The 15,599-nt window shown below is 41.9% G+C and overlaps 1 protein-coding gene across 2 annotated transcripts in view; it reads left to right on the top strand.

Moving 5' to 3' along the window:
- Nucleotides 1-15,167, top strand: part of kiaa0930 — a 75,086-nt gene extending 59,919 nt beyond the window's left edge. Inside the window, exons 6-11 of one of the 2 annotated variants that reach the window (XM_080190856.1) lie at nucleotides 298-438; nucleotides 3,741-3,935; nucleotides 4,421-4,453; nucleotides 7,881-8,055; nucleotides 10,478-10,633; nucleotides 14,802-15,167. In XM_080190856.1, coding sequence (XP_080046982.1) covers nucleotides 298-438; nucleotides 3,741-3,935; nucleotides 4,421-4,453; nucleotides 7,881-8,055; nucleotides 10,478-10,633; nucleotides 14,802-14,842 — 741 coding nt within the window. In that variant the 3' untranslated portion in view covers nucleotides 14,843-15,167. The remainder of the gene's footprint in view (nucleotides 1-297; nucleotides 439-3,740; nucleotides 3,936-4,420; nucleotides 4,454-7,880; nucleotides 8,056-10,477; nucleotides 10,634-14,801) is intronic. The other variant, XM_080190858.1, reaches the window with a different exon arrangement.
- The last annotated feature ends 432 nt before the right edge of the window (nucleotides 15,168-15,599 follow it).

The raw sequence follows: 15,599 nt of genomic DNA, 5'->3' as shown, positions 1-15,599 counted from the left end.
AGTTGTTTACTTTAGTTGCACCCGTTTCTTGATACAACTTGGAGTTGTGCTATAATAGGTGTGGCTAAGAAGTTTGATTTCAGCTCAAGGCATTACTGTGCTTTGTTCAATATTGTACTAAAAGTGAATCTATCAAAAGAGAACTTTTAAGTTCTTTGCAGAATGTGGATAACAATATGAGACAGTATTGTCTAGTTCTGGTTGTTTCTATGATGTTGCCTCTTGTCTGAAGCTGTTATTTTGTCAATATTGTTGCTGCTACGCAAACAAGTTCATTTCTGTTTTGTGCATTTGCAGGTATTCAGTGATATGTCGGTGGGGGAGGGTGAAATGGTCTGTGTTGAACTGGTCGCCAGTGATAAAAACAACACATTTCAAGGAGTAATCTTTCAAGGCTCCATAAGATATGAAGCATTAAAGAAAGTATATGATAACCGGGTAAGTGAGCTTTCTTCTCTAATTTGCAAACTCTGAGTGATTTTGTAATCTTGCTGTATTGCGGAGAATCTCTATTACTGCCTTGTTGAGGGCACATACAAATTACTGTGTACAACTTTGATCTCTTTTAAAGAGAGTGCAACGAAGTGTTGCAAGACTGATACCTTGCCTGGCATGAGAGAGTTGACCCATGAGAGGGGACTGATCCACTCAGTCTAGAGTTTAGAAGAATGAGAGGCAAAGTCATTTAAATGTTTGGCAGGATAGATTTTGAGAGGCTGTTTCTTTAGGCTAGGCAGTCTAGAACTAAGGGCCATGGTCTCGCAATAAGGAGTTGGCAATTCACTTTGGCAGGAATAATAGTAGGAGGGATTACTATTTAAAGGGCAAAAAGCTGCAGCATGCTACGGTGCAGAGGGACCTGGGGGTCCTTGTGCATGAGTCGCAAAAACCCAGTCTGCAGGTGCAGCAGGTGATCAAGAAGGCGAATGGGATGCTGGCCTTTTATAGCGATGGGGATAGAATATAAAAGCAGGGAGGTCTTGCTGTGACTGTACAGGGCACTGGTGAAGCCGCAGCTGGAGTACTGTGTGCAGTTTTGGTCGCCGCACTTGCGCAAGGATATTTTGGCCTTGGAGGGAGTGCAGAGGAGGTTCACTAGGCTGATACCGGAGATGAAGAGAGACTAAATCGACTGGGTCTGTACTCGTTGGAGTTTAGAAGGATGAGGGGGAATCTTATAGAGATGTATAAGATAATGAAGGGGATGGATAGGGTAGAGGTAGAGAGATTCTTCCTGCTCAGAAAGGACAGTAGGATTAGAGGGCACAGCCTCAAGATAAGGGGGGGGGGGGGCAGTTTAGAACGGAGTTGAGGAGGAACTTCTTCACTCAAAGGGTGGTGAATCTCTGGAATTCTCTGCCCGTTGAAGTGGTGGAGGCTACCTCGCTAAATATATTTAAGTCACAGGTAGATAGGTTTTTGGTAGGCAAGGGAATTAAGGGTTATGGGGAGAAAGCGGGAAAGTGGAACTGATCCAATTCAGATCAGCCATGATCTTATTGAATAGCGGGGCAGGCTCGAAGGGCTAGATGGCCTACTCCTGCTCCTATTTCTTATGTTTTTATGACTGAAGTGTGGAGAAACGCCTTCATTCAAAGGATGTTAATCTTTGGAATTCTGTACCCCATAAGGCTGTAGATGTTTATTTGTTGAGTAGATTGTTCGATTTTTGAATTGATTCATTCAAAGCATAATGAATAATAAACATTCATTATGCTCTGCCCAACGGCAAACCCTTGGCTCATTTATGCTTCATTCTGAGCCATTTTCCTTGATGGTTTTATTCTATGTCAGTGCTGGTTTGCCATTGCCTTCCACTCTGGGGAAGAGTGATGAAGTAGATCCCACGTAGTGTTGGAGGGAAGTGTACAGGGGTTGGTGGTGCAGAATTGTTAATGTGCTGTTCCTGTTCATCTAACTGCAGACATGTTGAGGTGGCAATGCAATCATACCCCTGTTCTCACTTGCTGATGTTGGCAGACAGGTCGCTCCCACCCTGACCCGTATTTAAAATTCTAATATTTAGGCTTAAATTCGTCCATGGCCTAGCCGTCTTTATGTCCTCCAGGGCAACAACACCCCTTAGTGTCCAATTTCCCCAAATACTTCTAGTCTTGAAAAGTTTCTCCACATCTGGAAGTATCAATTGCAACTTGTTGTTTGTGTAGTGGCAGCAGAAGTAATTGTAGTTCAGACTGCAAGGTCACATGAAAGTATAAGCAATGATCTTATTAGTACACTATTACTGAGCAATCTACCAACTAATGTTACTTCACCTCCTGTGAAAGCACCTTGAAATATTGGACATGATACTCAATTGTCAGACAAGTGAGAGGTTAGTTGCAAAGTCAGTGTCACAAAGGCTCCCTCTTTTGTGTAGGGGTCTCTATCGTGTTAGACTTTAATGGATGGAACATATAAATATTCACGTCTCTTCGCCTTCCCCCCGCATGATCTAAGTGAATGTTGGAATGGTTTACTCTTGCTCCAATTTGGTGCAAAGTTCAAATCTGGGATGGGCTTGCAAACAGGAGCAAGTTATGTCAGGAAAAATTGAGATAATATCATTGTAAAACTGAAGGTAGAGAAGTCAAAATGAGAATAAACCAGCATTGCACTATGTATTGGGAACCTGTGATCTAAAGCAAATTAATGAATGCAGAGCAAAATGATCGGCAAGAATGGAATGGAGGGAGAGCTGAAGGCAGTCTTTTTGGAAAGATAGATCAGGAGAGAAGATCCCCTGGGGGACATGTCAGTTGGATAAACCATCAACCACAGCATATACAGTGATTGAACGGAAACTTTGTGGCCACGGAGATAGCTTTGGCATAACAGCAGAAAATACTGGAAATGTTCAGCAGAACCATCAACATTGGATCAATAATTCTCTCTCTTCCGGGAGTGCTGTGCTTCAGAGGCTGAATGCTGGGATGGTTGCTTTATCAAGCACTTATTAATGAAAAATTACTTTGTTCACAAAACTGCAGCTCTCGAAGCAGTTCTGCTAATGGAAGATGAGTAACCAGTTCCCAGATGCATTTTCTACACCAGCTTACAGCTAACCCAGCTGCTCTGTGTTTAAATGTGTGTAAACTAGCAATTACATCATTCAGCTGTTTGAAGAATTTTAATTAAAAGTGGCTGTTATTCTCAGCTATTAGTAAATATTGTTCAGATTGCTATAAAGCTACCCATCAATACCTCGCTTAGATTCGTGGAGTTTTCTTTAAAGTCTTACACAATTACTAATTGTCTTTCCCTGCTTTGTATGGATAGTGGCAGTGCCCATTCATATTTTAGATGGGCATGCCTGGAAAATGTGCCCACCACCTTTTGTTTTTCTCTATCTCTCGTCCCTGACAATTCCTGTCTCCTCTACTTTTGTAATGTATAACTCAATGGGTAAGGCAAAAGCTGTGAGCCTTCAGTTCCACAGCCCCATGGTTAATCTCCTGGTCTCCATGAGTGAGCTGACCCCAGCCAACACAGCTATGGTAGCACAACAACTGGCCTGTTTCCAGAATCAAGAAAGGAAAATCATTGCTAGTTCTGCCCTGTGATCCCCTAACGGGCAGTGTATTGATGCCGAGTAGACCGGATCCACAGCTGAGGTAGCCAGACAGTAGAGTGACTTGCCAGGGCTAACTGTTTAGAGTTGCACAGGACCACTAGCCTTGAGAGAGACTCAAAAAAATATTGACTACTGAAGCATGTGTCTTTTTTCGCCTTTTTTTCAGGTAAGTGTTGCTGCTAAGATGGCCCAGAAGATGTCTTTTGGCTTCTATAAATACAACAACATGGAATTTGTCCGGATGAAAGGCCCTCAGGGAAAAGGGCATGCTGAGATGGCTGTGAGTCGTGTTGCAACGGGAGACACATCACCCTATGGGACTGAGGAGGGTTCTGAGCCAGACTCACCACTGCATGAGCATGTAAGTATTAGGGAACTGTTGAGGTTTGACTCTTGTAGAGATTGTTTCCCTCCGTTCAGTGTTCATGCAATCCACAGAATTTAGGTTTATCGCTTGTTTGTGACTTATACTTTTGTTCCTATCCACTATTTAGAAAGCTGATGATCTTACAGTACTTCTAGTTGAGTTACAGTCCCTTAGACTAGTGAGGAAGAATGGCCATTTGGGTGAGATGGATAATTGAGGTCTGCTAGGCAGCATTAGTTTAACCTTCAGAAGAGGGGAGAACGGTGGGCTTTTGCAACTAATAATTATTCTGGAAGTGTGAGAATGCTTTCCAAGGGCATTACTTTTTATTCCCCTCACTTTTACACCACGGCAATGTGTCTTGTTAAACATAAATGTCCATTATTTGCCAAAGAGTCCCTTTGGCAGTAGCTCTGAAGCATGTTCTGCCATGGTATCACATGGTCTAACTTATAACATTGCAATTTCTCACCACCCAGGGGGATGCATCTCCTTCCTGCAGTGCATTTTGGGTAGGTTAACATTACCCCCACATGTCTGTGTTGTGTTTTCTGTGTTGTGTGCCTTTTTACATATATAAAATTATGTATACATAAATTATGTGTGTGTGTATATATGTATATTATGTACATACATAAAATTATGTATATAATATATTTACATAATTGCAACAATTTTGTAACTTGTGACTAGATCTAGTGTTGCATGTGTAGATGGCTGTTTGTATGAACATTGTTTAAAATTTATTGTACAGCTCCCAATAATGTGAAAATGATCATGTGAAATTAAAATCAGGCTGCCGGTTATATCTGACACAAGGTTTGCAGGCCAGAGATATCAATTTGTTCAAGGAATGCTTGCATGCTCCCCACACCCAACACAGTGGCTGTCCATATGCTGTTTCTGGCTTTAACTGTCCCTCCTTTTCCCACTGCCCCAAGTACGTTACTCAGCTACTTGTGATACTGGCAGAATAGCGTTTTCTCAATTTGGCCTGGCTCTGAAAGCAACCAGTGAATGGAATAAGATTCCATTTCAGAAATAATTCAGACTTGTTTTCGTGAATCCAAAGGCTTGCAGTTTTTTCTCTCAATAAAACTGTTCTTGGCACCCTCAGGCATACCATATTAGGCAAGATTTTCTTTTGAATCTTGAACATGTTACATTTGATTTTAAAAAGTTCCTCCTATCAATCTTTAATATCTTGTAGCAATCAATAATTATATTCCTGATGCAACTAACCTCCAAGAACCTTGAAATTGAATCAGGCTTAAGTTGAGCATCAGACACTAACAGCTGAAACTGAGGCAATCGATGAAATCAAATGGATATGTTGAATGCTCAAAACTCAGTAATTTAAGCTTGTGGCTTTCACTAGAGGAGAATTCATTTGGCTGTGATCATTATTTGTACAATGGATTAAATATTTTATTGCTATCTAGGTATAAATTAATTAAACTGGCAGCCAGTTCATGTCAATTGCCGCTGAATGATGGTGAGTTTTTTTGCTGGGCTCCATTAGGTGCTATGTCCATTAGAGCCACGTTTCATATTGAGCACTTTCAGAGAAAACCAATTTTCCTCCTACTATCTTGGTCTGGATCTGAACCCATTTTATATCAAATTGTTTTATGTAATACAAAGCTATTAATGAGAACAAGTTTCATCAATTGTGCCAATTTGTTTTTTAAAGTGAGTGCAGATATTTTAATAATTCACTGCGATAATATATTTTTTATCTATCTTCCTCCCTCCTTGCCTCCTGACAGCCTCCTTCTACCATCTTACAGGTCCCACTCCACTGCTATCTCTCTTTTCCTCCTCTCTCTCTCTCTCCCCCATCTTCCCATCTCCCTTCTCAATCTCTCTTTCGCTCACTCACTTTCTCTCTCTTTCTATTGCACTGAAATACCAAGCTATAAAGGTCACTATTTTTGCTGCAAGGCTGGGGTTCCGTACTGCATTGTAATGAACTGTGCCTAGACGTCTGTGATGAAGACTGCAGTAGAACCAAGCAGAGTGTAAGGATTTGACAAATACTGCTTTCAGTTAATTAAAGAGTTGGAGCAGGGCTGTGGTGTGTTCGCAGCCTGTGCAGAGGGGCAGAAACATCAGATGCGAGGATTTTGTCAGCTGTGTGGAGCCCAAGAAGTTCCATTTCTGTTTGTTTTAGATTCTCTGGCAATCCATTGTGTGGAATGTGTAATACAACCTCTCGGCACAAAACATTTTTATCAGATTCTCTTCTGAAGGAAGCCACTTGCTGTATATTGATCCATGCAGTGAATATTAACTCTGGCTGTGCAAGACCTTTCTTTTTTGAAATATCGATTGATTTTAAGTTTATTTTCCAGTTAGCACGTATATTGTTTTGAAGGAGAATATATTTTAATCTGATAGAAAAGCAGCTTGTGAAGTAATGAGCTGATCTAACTGCAATACCTTCTGGGCCCTGTTACTCATTCCTTTTCATGCAGCTTGTTGTGGACCACTGAGAGTAAACAGATGTGTCTGTTTCCATTGGTGCTCTTGGTGAGCTAGCTGAATTTGAGCGGATTGAAGCTACTTTATTCCAGAGGTTTGGGTGTAAGTAAGGAGCATACTGAAGGCCAAATAGAAATGATAGCCGTGGGGGCTATCTTGCTGGCAGAACGTCATGCCCGACATGCAATTCTGAAGTCAGCTTTGTTTGAACAGTGAAAATGATCTCCCTCCTCTGGGAGGCACCACTGTGTGTGTGTGTGTCTGTGTGTGTGTGTCTGTGTGTGTGTGGGAAGGGGGGAGAGAGGTGGGGTAGAGGAGATGGTGGGCTGCTGTTGCAGCTTCAAGAACAGTTCTCAGTGATGCCCTTTACTTTGAGCATTAGCAGCACCATTCAGCCTGAAGTGTGTGGCAGCTTCAGACAGGCTGCAGATCTATCTGGGAGACCCAGAGGACTAGTTCAGAACGTTGGTGTGTGGTGTGTGCTGCATGATGGCATGAATGACGGTTTGCACCTTGCTCGCTGCAGTGCTGCTGTTCCCAAACAAGGCGGACACTGGGTGAATGAAGCTGATATTATTAATGAAGGGAGCGTGCACAGTTGTGGTTCTGTGATTTCCACTGAATTTTTTTTTGAAATCCTGCTATTTAAGATGATAACACCTGTGATTATGCTGCTTTAGCGAACTTCCTCGAGCAAACAATGTTTACAGAAATGTTACTGATATTGCCAGTTGCCGAATGAAAGAATGTGCGTCCTAAATGTGAGAATCACGGTGACTTTCACAGCCACTGGTAATGGTGTTAATGGTGTAGGTGGGATTATAGATCATCTTGTACCAAAAACCATTGAGTTCTTAGTGGAATGCAGCCTGAACTCTGGAAATACTGGACCTGAAGCAGCTAAACATTAGAGGACTAGTGTCTATCCTTTCAAGAATACAGGAATTGGTTAGGATTCAAACACAGAAATGGTATAATTATGGTACTGGAGTTATTTATAGGCCTCCAAATAGTGAAAGGGAAAGAGTTAGATGTGCAAATCCAGAGGGAAATCAGATGAGCATGATCTATATGATGGTACTGGGACACTTGATCCCAATCAATGGGTTAAGGGTAAGGGTGATTTTTATAATGTTAAAATATGCAACAGTTTTGCTTCAGTAAGTCCTGTACTAAGACATACAGTGCTCCAATAAGCCTCTGCAAACCCCTGTAGAGAAATAGACTATCTCAGTGACAATTTTAAGTTGATCGCTCCTTGCCACCAATGCCCAGTTAGTGTAAACCGTCTTCTATTAAATGTTTTCACTCTTCCATTGGAACGAGAGTCAGTATTGTCAATGTCTCCTCTGATGAATTCCCGTTTCCATACATTAGAACACAGTGGCACAGTATTGCTTAGGCACCTTTGAACAATAATGCTGGAACTTACATAATTTTTGGGTACAATTTTAGGTAACTTCTTTCAGCACACCGCCAACTCCTGAGCGCAACAATCGTCCGTCCTTTTTCTCTCCTTCATTACGCAGAAAAACACCCAAAAACCGGATGGCGGAAATGAAGAAGTCTCATTCAGCCAATGACAGTGAGGAATTCTTCAGGCATGGCTCAGACAGTGCGGACTCGGAAGGTGCACCTTCAGCTTTTTTTGTACAGTTTCTAACTAATTTCTCATGCTTGCTTTAATAATGATACATCTTGTCATGGATTGGCTGTTTTGTTTTGTCCTGGGTGGGTGAACTTCAATGCGCAACACCACAAATGATTCAATACCTGCGCCGTTGGCTAAGTCCAGAGGACATGCCTGCCAGATTGGATCTGTGGCTGGTAGTATTTTACTACTTCTTTAATGGGACATGGGCATCACTGGCTACACCACGGTTTTCATTGCCCATCCCTAATTTCCCTTGAGGAGATGGTGGTGAGCTGCTGCTTGAATTGCTACAGTCCATGTGGTGTAGGTACACCCACTGTGCTGTTAGGAAGGGTGTTTTAGGATTTTGACAGTGAAGAAACAGCATTATATTTCCAATTCAGAATGGTGAGTGGCTTGGGGGGGAGCTTCTAGGTGGTGGTGTCCCCATGCGTCTTCTGTCCATGTGCTTGTTTTAAAGTTTATTTGCTAATGTCACAAGAAGGCTTACATCAACACTGTAATGAAGTTATTGTGAAATCTCCTTGTCTCCATACTCCAATGCTTATTCGAGTTCACTGAGGGAGAATTTAGCATGACCAATGCACTTAATCAGCACGTTTTTCGAACTGTGGGAGGAAGCCTGAGCACCTGGAGGAAACCCACACAGACATGGGAGAACATCCAGTTGACCGAAGCTGGGAATCGAACCCAGGTCCCTGATGCTGTGAAGCAATAGTGCTAACCACAGCACCACCATGCCACCAGGTGGAGATGAAGTTTTACCTTCACGTTGAAGACATGATCTGTAATGCTGTGTGGCTGTACCGCTGTGGTAGATGGGATAGATTTAGACCAGGTTTAGCAGCTGGACATCCACAAGGCACTGTGGACAATTGGCAGCAGCAAATGACCTGACATATCTCCCACTCTACCATTACCATCAAGCATGGGGCCCAACTCCATGAAGGGTATAGAGACTGTGCCAGGAGCAACACCAGACGTACCTAAAAATTTGGTGCCAATGCAGCAAACCTACAACATAGGGCCAAAAGCATGCTAATTAATGGAAGCAGCATGCTATTCACAATCCCACAATCAATCTGATCAGATTAAAGCTCTGCAATCCTGCTTTATCCAGTCATGAATAGTGATGGACAATTAAACAAATGATTGGAGAAGGAAGCTCCATGAACAACCTCATCCTCAATGGTGCGGTGCAAAAGGTTGAAACTTTTGCAACCGTGTTTAGCTAAAAGTGCAGAGTAGATTATCCATCTCAGCCGCCTCTTGAGGCCCCCAGTATTTCAGATGCCAGTTTTCAGCCAATTCGAATCACTCCATGTGATATCAAGAAATGATTGAATGTACTGGACACTGCAAAGGCTATGGGCCCTGACAAATCCCATTGTAAGACATGCTCCAGAACTAGCATTGTCCCTAGTCGAGCTGTTTTAGTGCCATTGCAATGCTGACATCTACCCTACAATGTGGAAAATTGCTCGTGTATATCTTATCCACAAAAGGCAGGACAAACCCAATCCAGCCAATTTCTATCTCATCGGTTCACTATCACTCATCGGCAAAGTGATGGAAGGTGTCATTGATACTGTTATCAAACGGCACTTACTCAGCAATGACCTGCTCACTAAAGCTCAATTTGATCTGCCAGGGTCTCCCAGCTCCTAACCTCATTTTACGCTTGACACAAGAGCTGAGGTGAGAATGACTGTCCTTGACATAAAAGACAGCATTTGATCAAGTGCGTCATCAAAGAGCCCAGTACAATTGAAGTTAATTGCAACTGGAGAGAAACTCTTCAGCTCGAGTCATACCCAGCATATAGGAAGATGTTTGTGTCTATTAGAGGCTAATCATCTCAGCCGATGGACTACTGCAAGAATCTCTCAGATTAGTATTCATGGCCAGTGGTGGATTACCTACCACCTGGAAGCCTAGGTTAAACTTCAGTAAGACCCCCTGACCTTGGCCCCTACCCCCGCCACACCCTTTGTTGAATAGAATAAAGTGATATTAGATAACATATATTGTTGTACTATGTATAATGTACTACATGTATAATATCATAAAGTTACATGAATCAATTACAGCCCTTTTATTCATTTTTCTATCATTGCTGTCTAAGGTCCGTTTCTTAACTGCCAGCTGAAGATGGCTTGCGATCTTAGAACACCATTCTTACGAGCTTTCACTTATCCTGGCATAGTTGAAAATCTATTCTGCAAAGGCATTAAATACCATTGTGTGATTACACAAACTTTTTTTTTGAAAGCATATTCTAAATTGCTGGATTTCATCACTTTTGTGTTTTTTTCATACTCTGTTTTTCAAAATGCAAAATTCAATGTGATGCGATAAATGCTCTCATTTTGAAAATAAATCCTCTGTCTCTTTGCAGACATGCATGGTGTGTCCAACCTGCGATCTCGTTCTTTGTCTGGGACAGGGAGGTCCCTGGTTGGATCCTGGCTAAAGCTAAACCGAACTGAAGAAAATTTTCTACTCTATGCACACCTCACCTATGTTACATTACCAATGCATCGCATCACAACAGGTAAATTCTGTCAGGGCCTCACTGCAGTTCGACAGCCTGCTTCATTAGTGCCAGTGCATAAGGAAAGATACTGATAACTTTGCATCAATGGATTGTTGCTTGGGAGACATCAAGGAAAAAATGGATGATAAACCTTTCTTGATCCTTTTTAAATTAAAGTGTACTTAATGTGATTACTGCATGGATATCCTTTCTCCCCAAATGGAAGTAACGGTTAGCTATGCCCTGATGACTACCTTGTCTGAGTATGGGACCGTGATGCAAGAAACATGGGAGCATAAAGTTTCAAGCTAGGACTTTATAAAGTAATTACCAGTGCAGCTTCTGTTTAAGTTTATTTATTAGTATCACAAGTAGGCATGCATTAACACAGCAATGAAGTTACTGTGAAAACCCCCTAGTTGCTACACGCCAGCACGTGTTTAGATACACTGAGGGAGAATTTAGCATGGCCAATCCACCTAACCAGCACGTCTTTGGACTGTGAGGAAACTGAAGCACCCAGAGGAAACCTATGCAGACAGTGACCCAAGCCAGGAATCGAACTGGGTTCCCTGTGCTATGAGGCAGTAGTCTAACCACTGTGCCACCCCCTGGGGGATTGCAAGGAGATTCTTAGCAGACTCCCTGAGTTAAAAATCTGTGCAGTAAATGATTGATCTTCCTGTTAGGATCAATGTTTTATCGTCACCTTTTCTCTTCCCTTGAACGAATGGATGTCTGCAAAGATAAGTACTTTAAATATCTAATTATTCAATTTTGATCTATAAAATCGCCCCAATCACATTGTGCTAATTGATAACCTGTTTCTGAATGATATTTTGCAATACTAATCAAAGTCTTTGCTAAAATCAGGATTATTTCCTGATTCCTCGAGACCAGTGAATGCTGGTGATGCCAAACAGCTGAGAGGAAGGACAGGTCAATGCATTGGGAAGGGTCCTATTCAAAATGTTGTCCTCTCTTCACAGATTCTGACCTATCTGCTGCACATCTTCTGTTTTATGGTTTTAGTTCCAGCATTTTGAGTTTTTTTTGCTTTTTAAGAACAGAAGTAGGCCATTTGGCCCATTGAAGCTGATAATTTACTTCAATGCCAGCCACCTTCCCAAATTATCTCCATATCCCTTGATATTATTAGCCTCCAGAAATGTATTGATTTCTGTCTTGAAAATGTTCAATGATTGAACTTCCACAGTCCTCTCAGGGAGAGAACTTCAAAGATTCACCACCCTCTAAGTGAAGAAATTCCTCATTTCAGTCTTAAATTGCCTATTCCTTATCCTGAGATAGTCCCTTGGTTTTAGACTAACCAGCCAGACGAAGCATCCTATTCACTCTATCGTGTCACATGTTGTAAGAATTTTGTAAGTTTTAATGAGGTCACTCCTCATTTGTCAAAACTCTAGAGAATTCAGGCCCAGTCTACTCAATCTCTCCTCATAAGACAATCCCACCATCTCAGGTCTGGTGCACCTCCATTGCACTGCCTCTATAGCAAGTACTTCCTTCCTTAGATAAGGTAGGGGTGGCGCAGTGGCACTGTGGTTAGCACTGATGCCTTATAGCACCAGGAACCCAGGTTCAATTCTGGCCTCAGTGACTATGTGGAGTTTGCACATTCTCCCCGTGTCTGCATGGGTTTCCTCCACGTGCTCCGGTTTTCTTCCACACCCTCAAAGATGTGTGGGTTAAGTTGATTGCCTATGCTAAAATGACCCTTAGTGTTAGGAGGATTAGTAGTGTAAATAGGTGGAGTTACAGGAATAGGGCCTGGATGGGATTGTTGTTGGTGCAGGCTCGATGGATTGAAAGGCCTCTTCTACACTGTAGAAATTCTATGATTCTATTATAAGGAGACCAAAACTGAGGTCTCACCAAGGCTTTGTTTAACTGCAGCAAGATATCTTTACTCCTATATTTAAATCCACTCACAATAAAGGCCAACATACCATTTGCTTTCCCACTTGCTTGCTGCACCTGCATGCTAGTTTTTAGTAACTCATGAACAAGGACATCCAGGTCCCTCTGGACACCTGCACTTTCCAACCTCTCATCATTTTAGAAATATTCTGCCTTTCTGCTTTTTTTCAGAAATAACTTCACACTTTATATTCCACCTGTCACATTCTAGCCATTCACTTAGCCTGTCCAAATCCCCATGAAGCCTCATGACGTTCTTCTCACAACTTGCATTCCCAATCAGTTTGGGGTCATTTGGAAATTTTACAATTGATCCTGACATCCAAATCATTTAAATGAATTGTGAGCAGCTGTGGACCTAGCACTGATCCTTGTGGTACCCCACTCGCAGCAGCCTGCCATCCTGAGAATGACCTGTTTATTCCTCCTCTCTGCTTTCTGTCCTCTAACTAATTTTCGATCTACACTAGTATGTTTCCCAAATTTCATGCAGTCTAATTGTATTTACTAACCTCCCATGTGGGACCGTGTCAAAAGCCTTCTATTCATCCCGACACACCACATCCACCTGTTCTTCTTTACAAGTAACATCTTCAAAAACCTTCAGGTTTGTCAAACTGGATTTCCCTCTCATAAATCCATGTTGACTGTGCCCAGTTTTAACATTCTTTTCTAAATGTCCAGTTATCGCATCCTTTAGAATAGATTCTAACATTTGCCCTACTACTGACATCAGGTCTGTAGTTTTCCATTCTCCCTCTTCCTCTCTTCTTAAATTGTAGTGTTACATTTGCTTTTTTTCCAATCCAGACCTTTCCCAAAGTATTGATTTAGTTTGGGTTTCTATATTTGTTTTTCCAACTGTCTATTATCACACAGGTAGGCTAGGATAAGGGAGTAATAGTGCTATTCCAAAATCACAAGGCATCTTCAACTAGCAGTATTAAGAAATGGATCTTACAGAACAATGATAGGTTGCAGTGGGTTAGAAGCATGATGTCTAGTATGTGCCTTGGAAACTAACATGGCCAATCTCTAGCAGTGATGTAGCGCCTTTAACATAACAAGACATCCCAAGGTCCTTCACAAATGTACTAGGAAAATGGAGGCTGAGCCATAGGAGTAGCGACTAGGAGAGGGAAACAGAGAGGCACGGGGATATTGAAGTATGAACCCAGATGGCTGAAGACACAGTTTGGGGAGAATGCACAGGAGACTTCAGGTGGAGGAATGGGAAGAGAGGAGGTTGATGAAAGAGGTTACAGAGATGGAGCATTAAACATTGAAGATTGGAATTTTACAGTTGAGGCACTAGGACTGGAGGTGGGTGTAGGAAGGGTAACAATGCAGGATAAAATGATTTTGGATGAGAGGTTAATGGAGGATGTGGGGGGGGGGGAGGGGGGTGGGGTGAATAGAGGCCTTTAGAACAGTTAGTGTTTAAATGGTGTATGTAAATAAATGTCCCCATTGTAAGTTATAGTGAAATTTATCACTTAACAGCTTAAAGGACTTGCTTTTATATCACCCCTTTAGGATCCAAAAGCACAGCATAAAATTCTGCCCAAGATAATCTGTTCTTGTGAGGTTGGTTAAGGGATAAATCTTCGCCAAGTCACCAGGAAGTGCTCTCTTGCTCTTCAAAATAGTGCCATGATCGTTTATGTTCATCTGAGTCTCTACTGAATGACAGCACCTTCAACAAAGCAGCACTCTGGGTACTTACTGCCCTGATTATGTGCTTCAGGCTCTGGAGTGGTACTTGAATCCATAATATCTGACCTGTAGACAAAAGTTTGGCTAGTGAGATGAGGGAGATGCCCAGCATCGTCAGAATGTGTTCCTTTTGTACTTTTCAGCACTGAATTTTCTTCAGTCTCTGAGATGACTATCAACAGATTTTTAGGTGCTAATGACTTTTGTCATCTTTTCCCAAACACATTATCTGCTTGCGGTACTGAAGTGAAGTGACTTATCAACTGACTGAATTGGAGCTAAATTATCTTTCAAATAATCCCTGTTAAGTGATTCAGAAATTGACCCTGATAATGGACAATGTTGAATGATCAATTTCCAAGTTTCCCCACTCTATCTGATTTCTTGAGAAAATTATAACCACTTCCACCCATTGAACGTCAATGGTTTTGTGAGGTTCTGTGTTCTACGTAGTGTCTAGCCCTGATCTTAAGCTCATGCATGATTTTTTTTTCAGCACTGTTGAATCTGCCTTTCTCTCTCCCTTCAGATATTCTAGAAATACGGCAGAAACCAATCCTGATGACATAGCAGCAGACAGCAGGCACTGCCTTACAAACTCGCAGCCAAGTGCCTCACTGCAACTGGATTCTTGACAACACTACCACCTAGTGTCGGGATGGAAGGGAAGTTATTAGAATACCAGCCAATCAAAGTGCCTCCTTCACCTGCCCGCAGGACATCACCAGTGTTCATTTTCCAATCTCACTGCGTTTGTGTTTTGACAGAGTCCAGTTAGGAGCTGCTTCTCACTTTAAAATCATACGGAATGCTTCATGGACAATTTCTGAAGACAATAACTTTGTATCTAGAAACAACAGTAAAGGAGAACAAAAAATGGGGGGGAGCGGTGAAGGGGGGAGGTGGGAGGGAAATAATTTGCTGAACTTGAATATAAACAAAAGACTTCAAATTAATTAAATCTTTAAGAAGGTGTCTTCAGTACATAGCAGTTTTCTCCCATATCCTATCTTTTGTTGAAGGTCTATTTGATTTGCACACTTGCATCCTGTAATGTAGGATATATTCTTGATCACTTTTTTTAAAATGAGGGTAGAAGTACAACAGAGGGCATGGAATCTCTGGGACCGCACAGTGTTATCAGATTTTGCAGATCAAATTCTAATAAGTTCTCATTTTAATGGGATTTGCTGGTGGTGGATAGGGTGGGCTGGGTGGAAGGGCCTTCCTTATTTTTTGTCCAGAAATCACCTTTTGTTGATTTTTGTCAAAGCCGGAGGGGGCTCAGTAACAGACAAACGTTTGGGAACTGTTTGCTCTGCTTGTA

The sequence above is a fragment of the Carcharhinus amblyrhynchos genome, chromosome 6, assembly GCF_965287045.1.
Source record: "Carcharhinus amblyrhynchos chromosome 6, sCarAmb.v2.hapA, whole genome shotgun sequence".
NCBI classification, from domain to species: Eukaryota; Metazoa; Chordata; class Chondrichthyes; order Carcharhiniformes; family Carcharhinidae; genus Carcharhinus; species Carcharhinus amblyrhynchos.
Note: the sequence above shows the minus strand (reverse complement) of the source record. Positions and strands in the feature narration are given on the sequence as shown.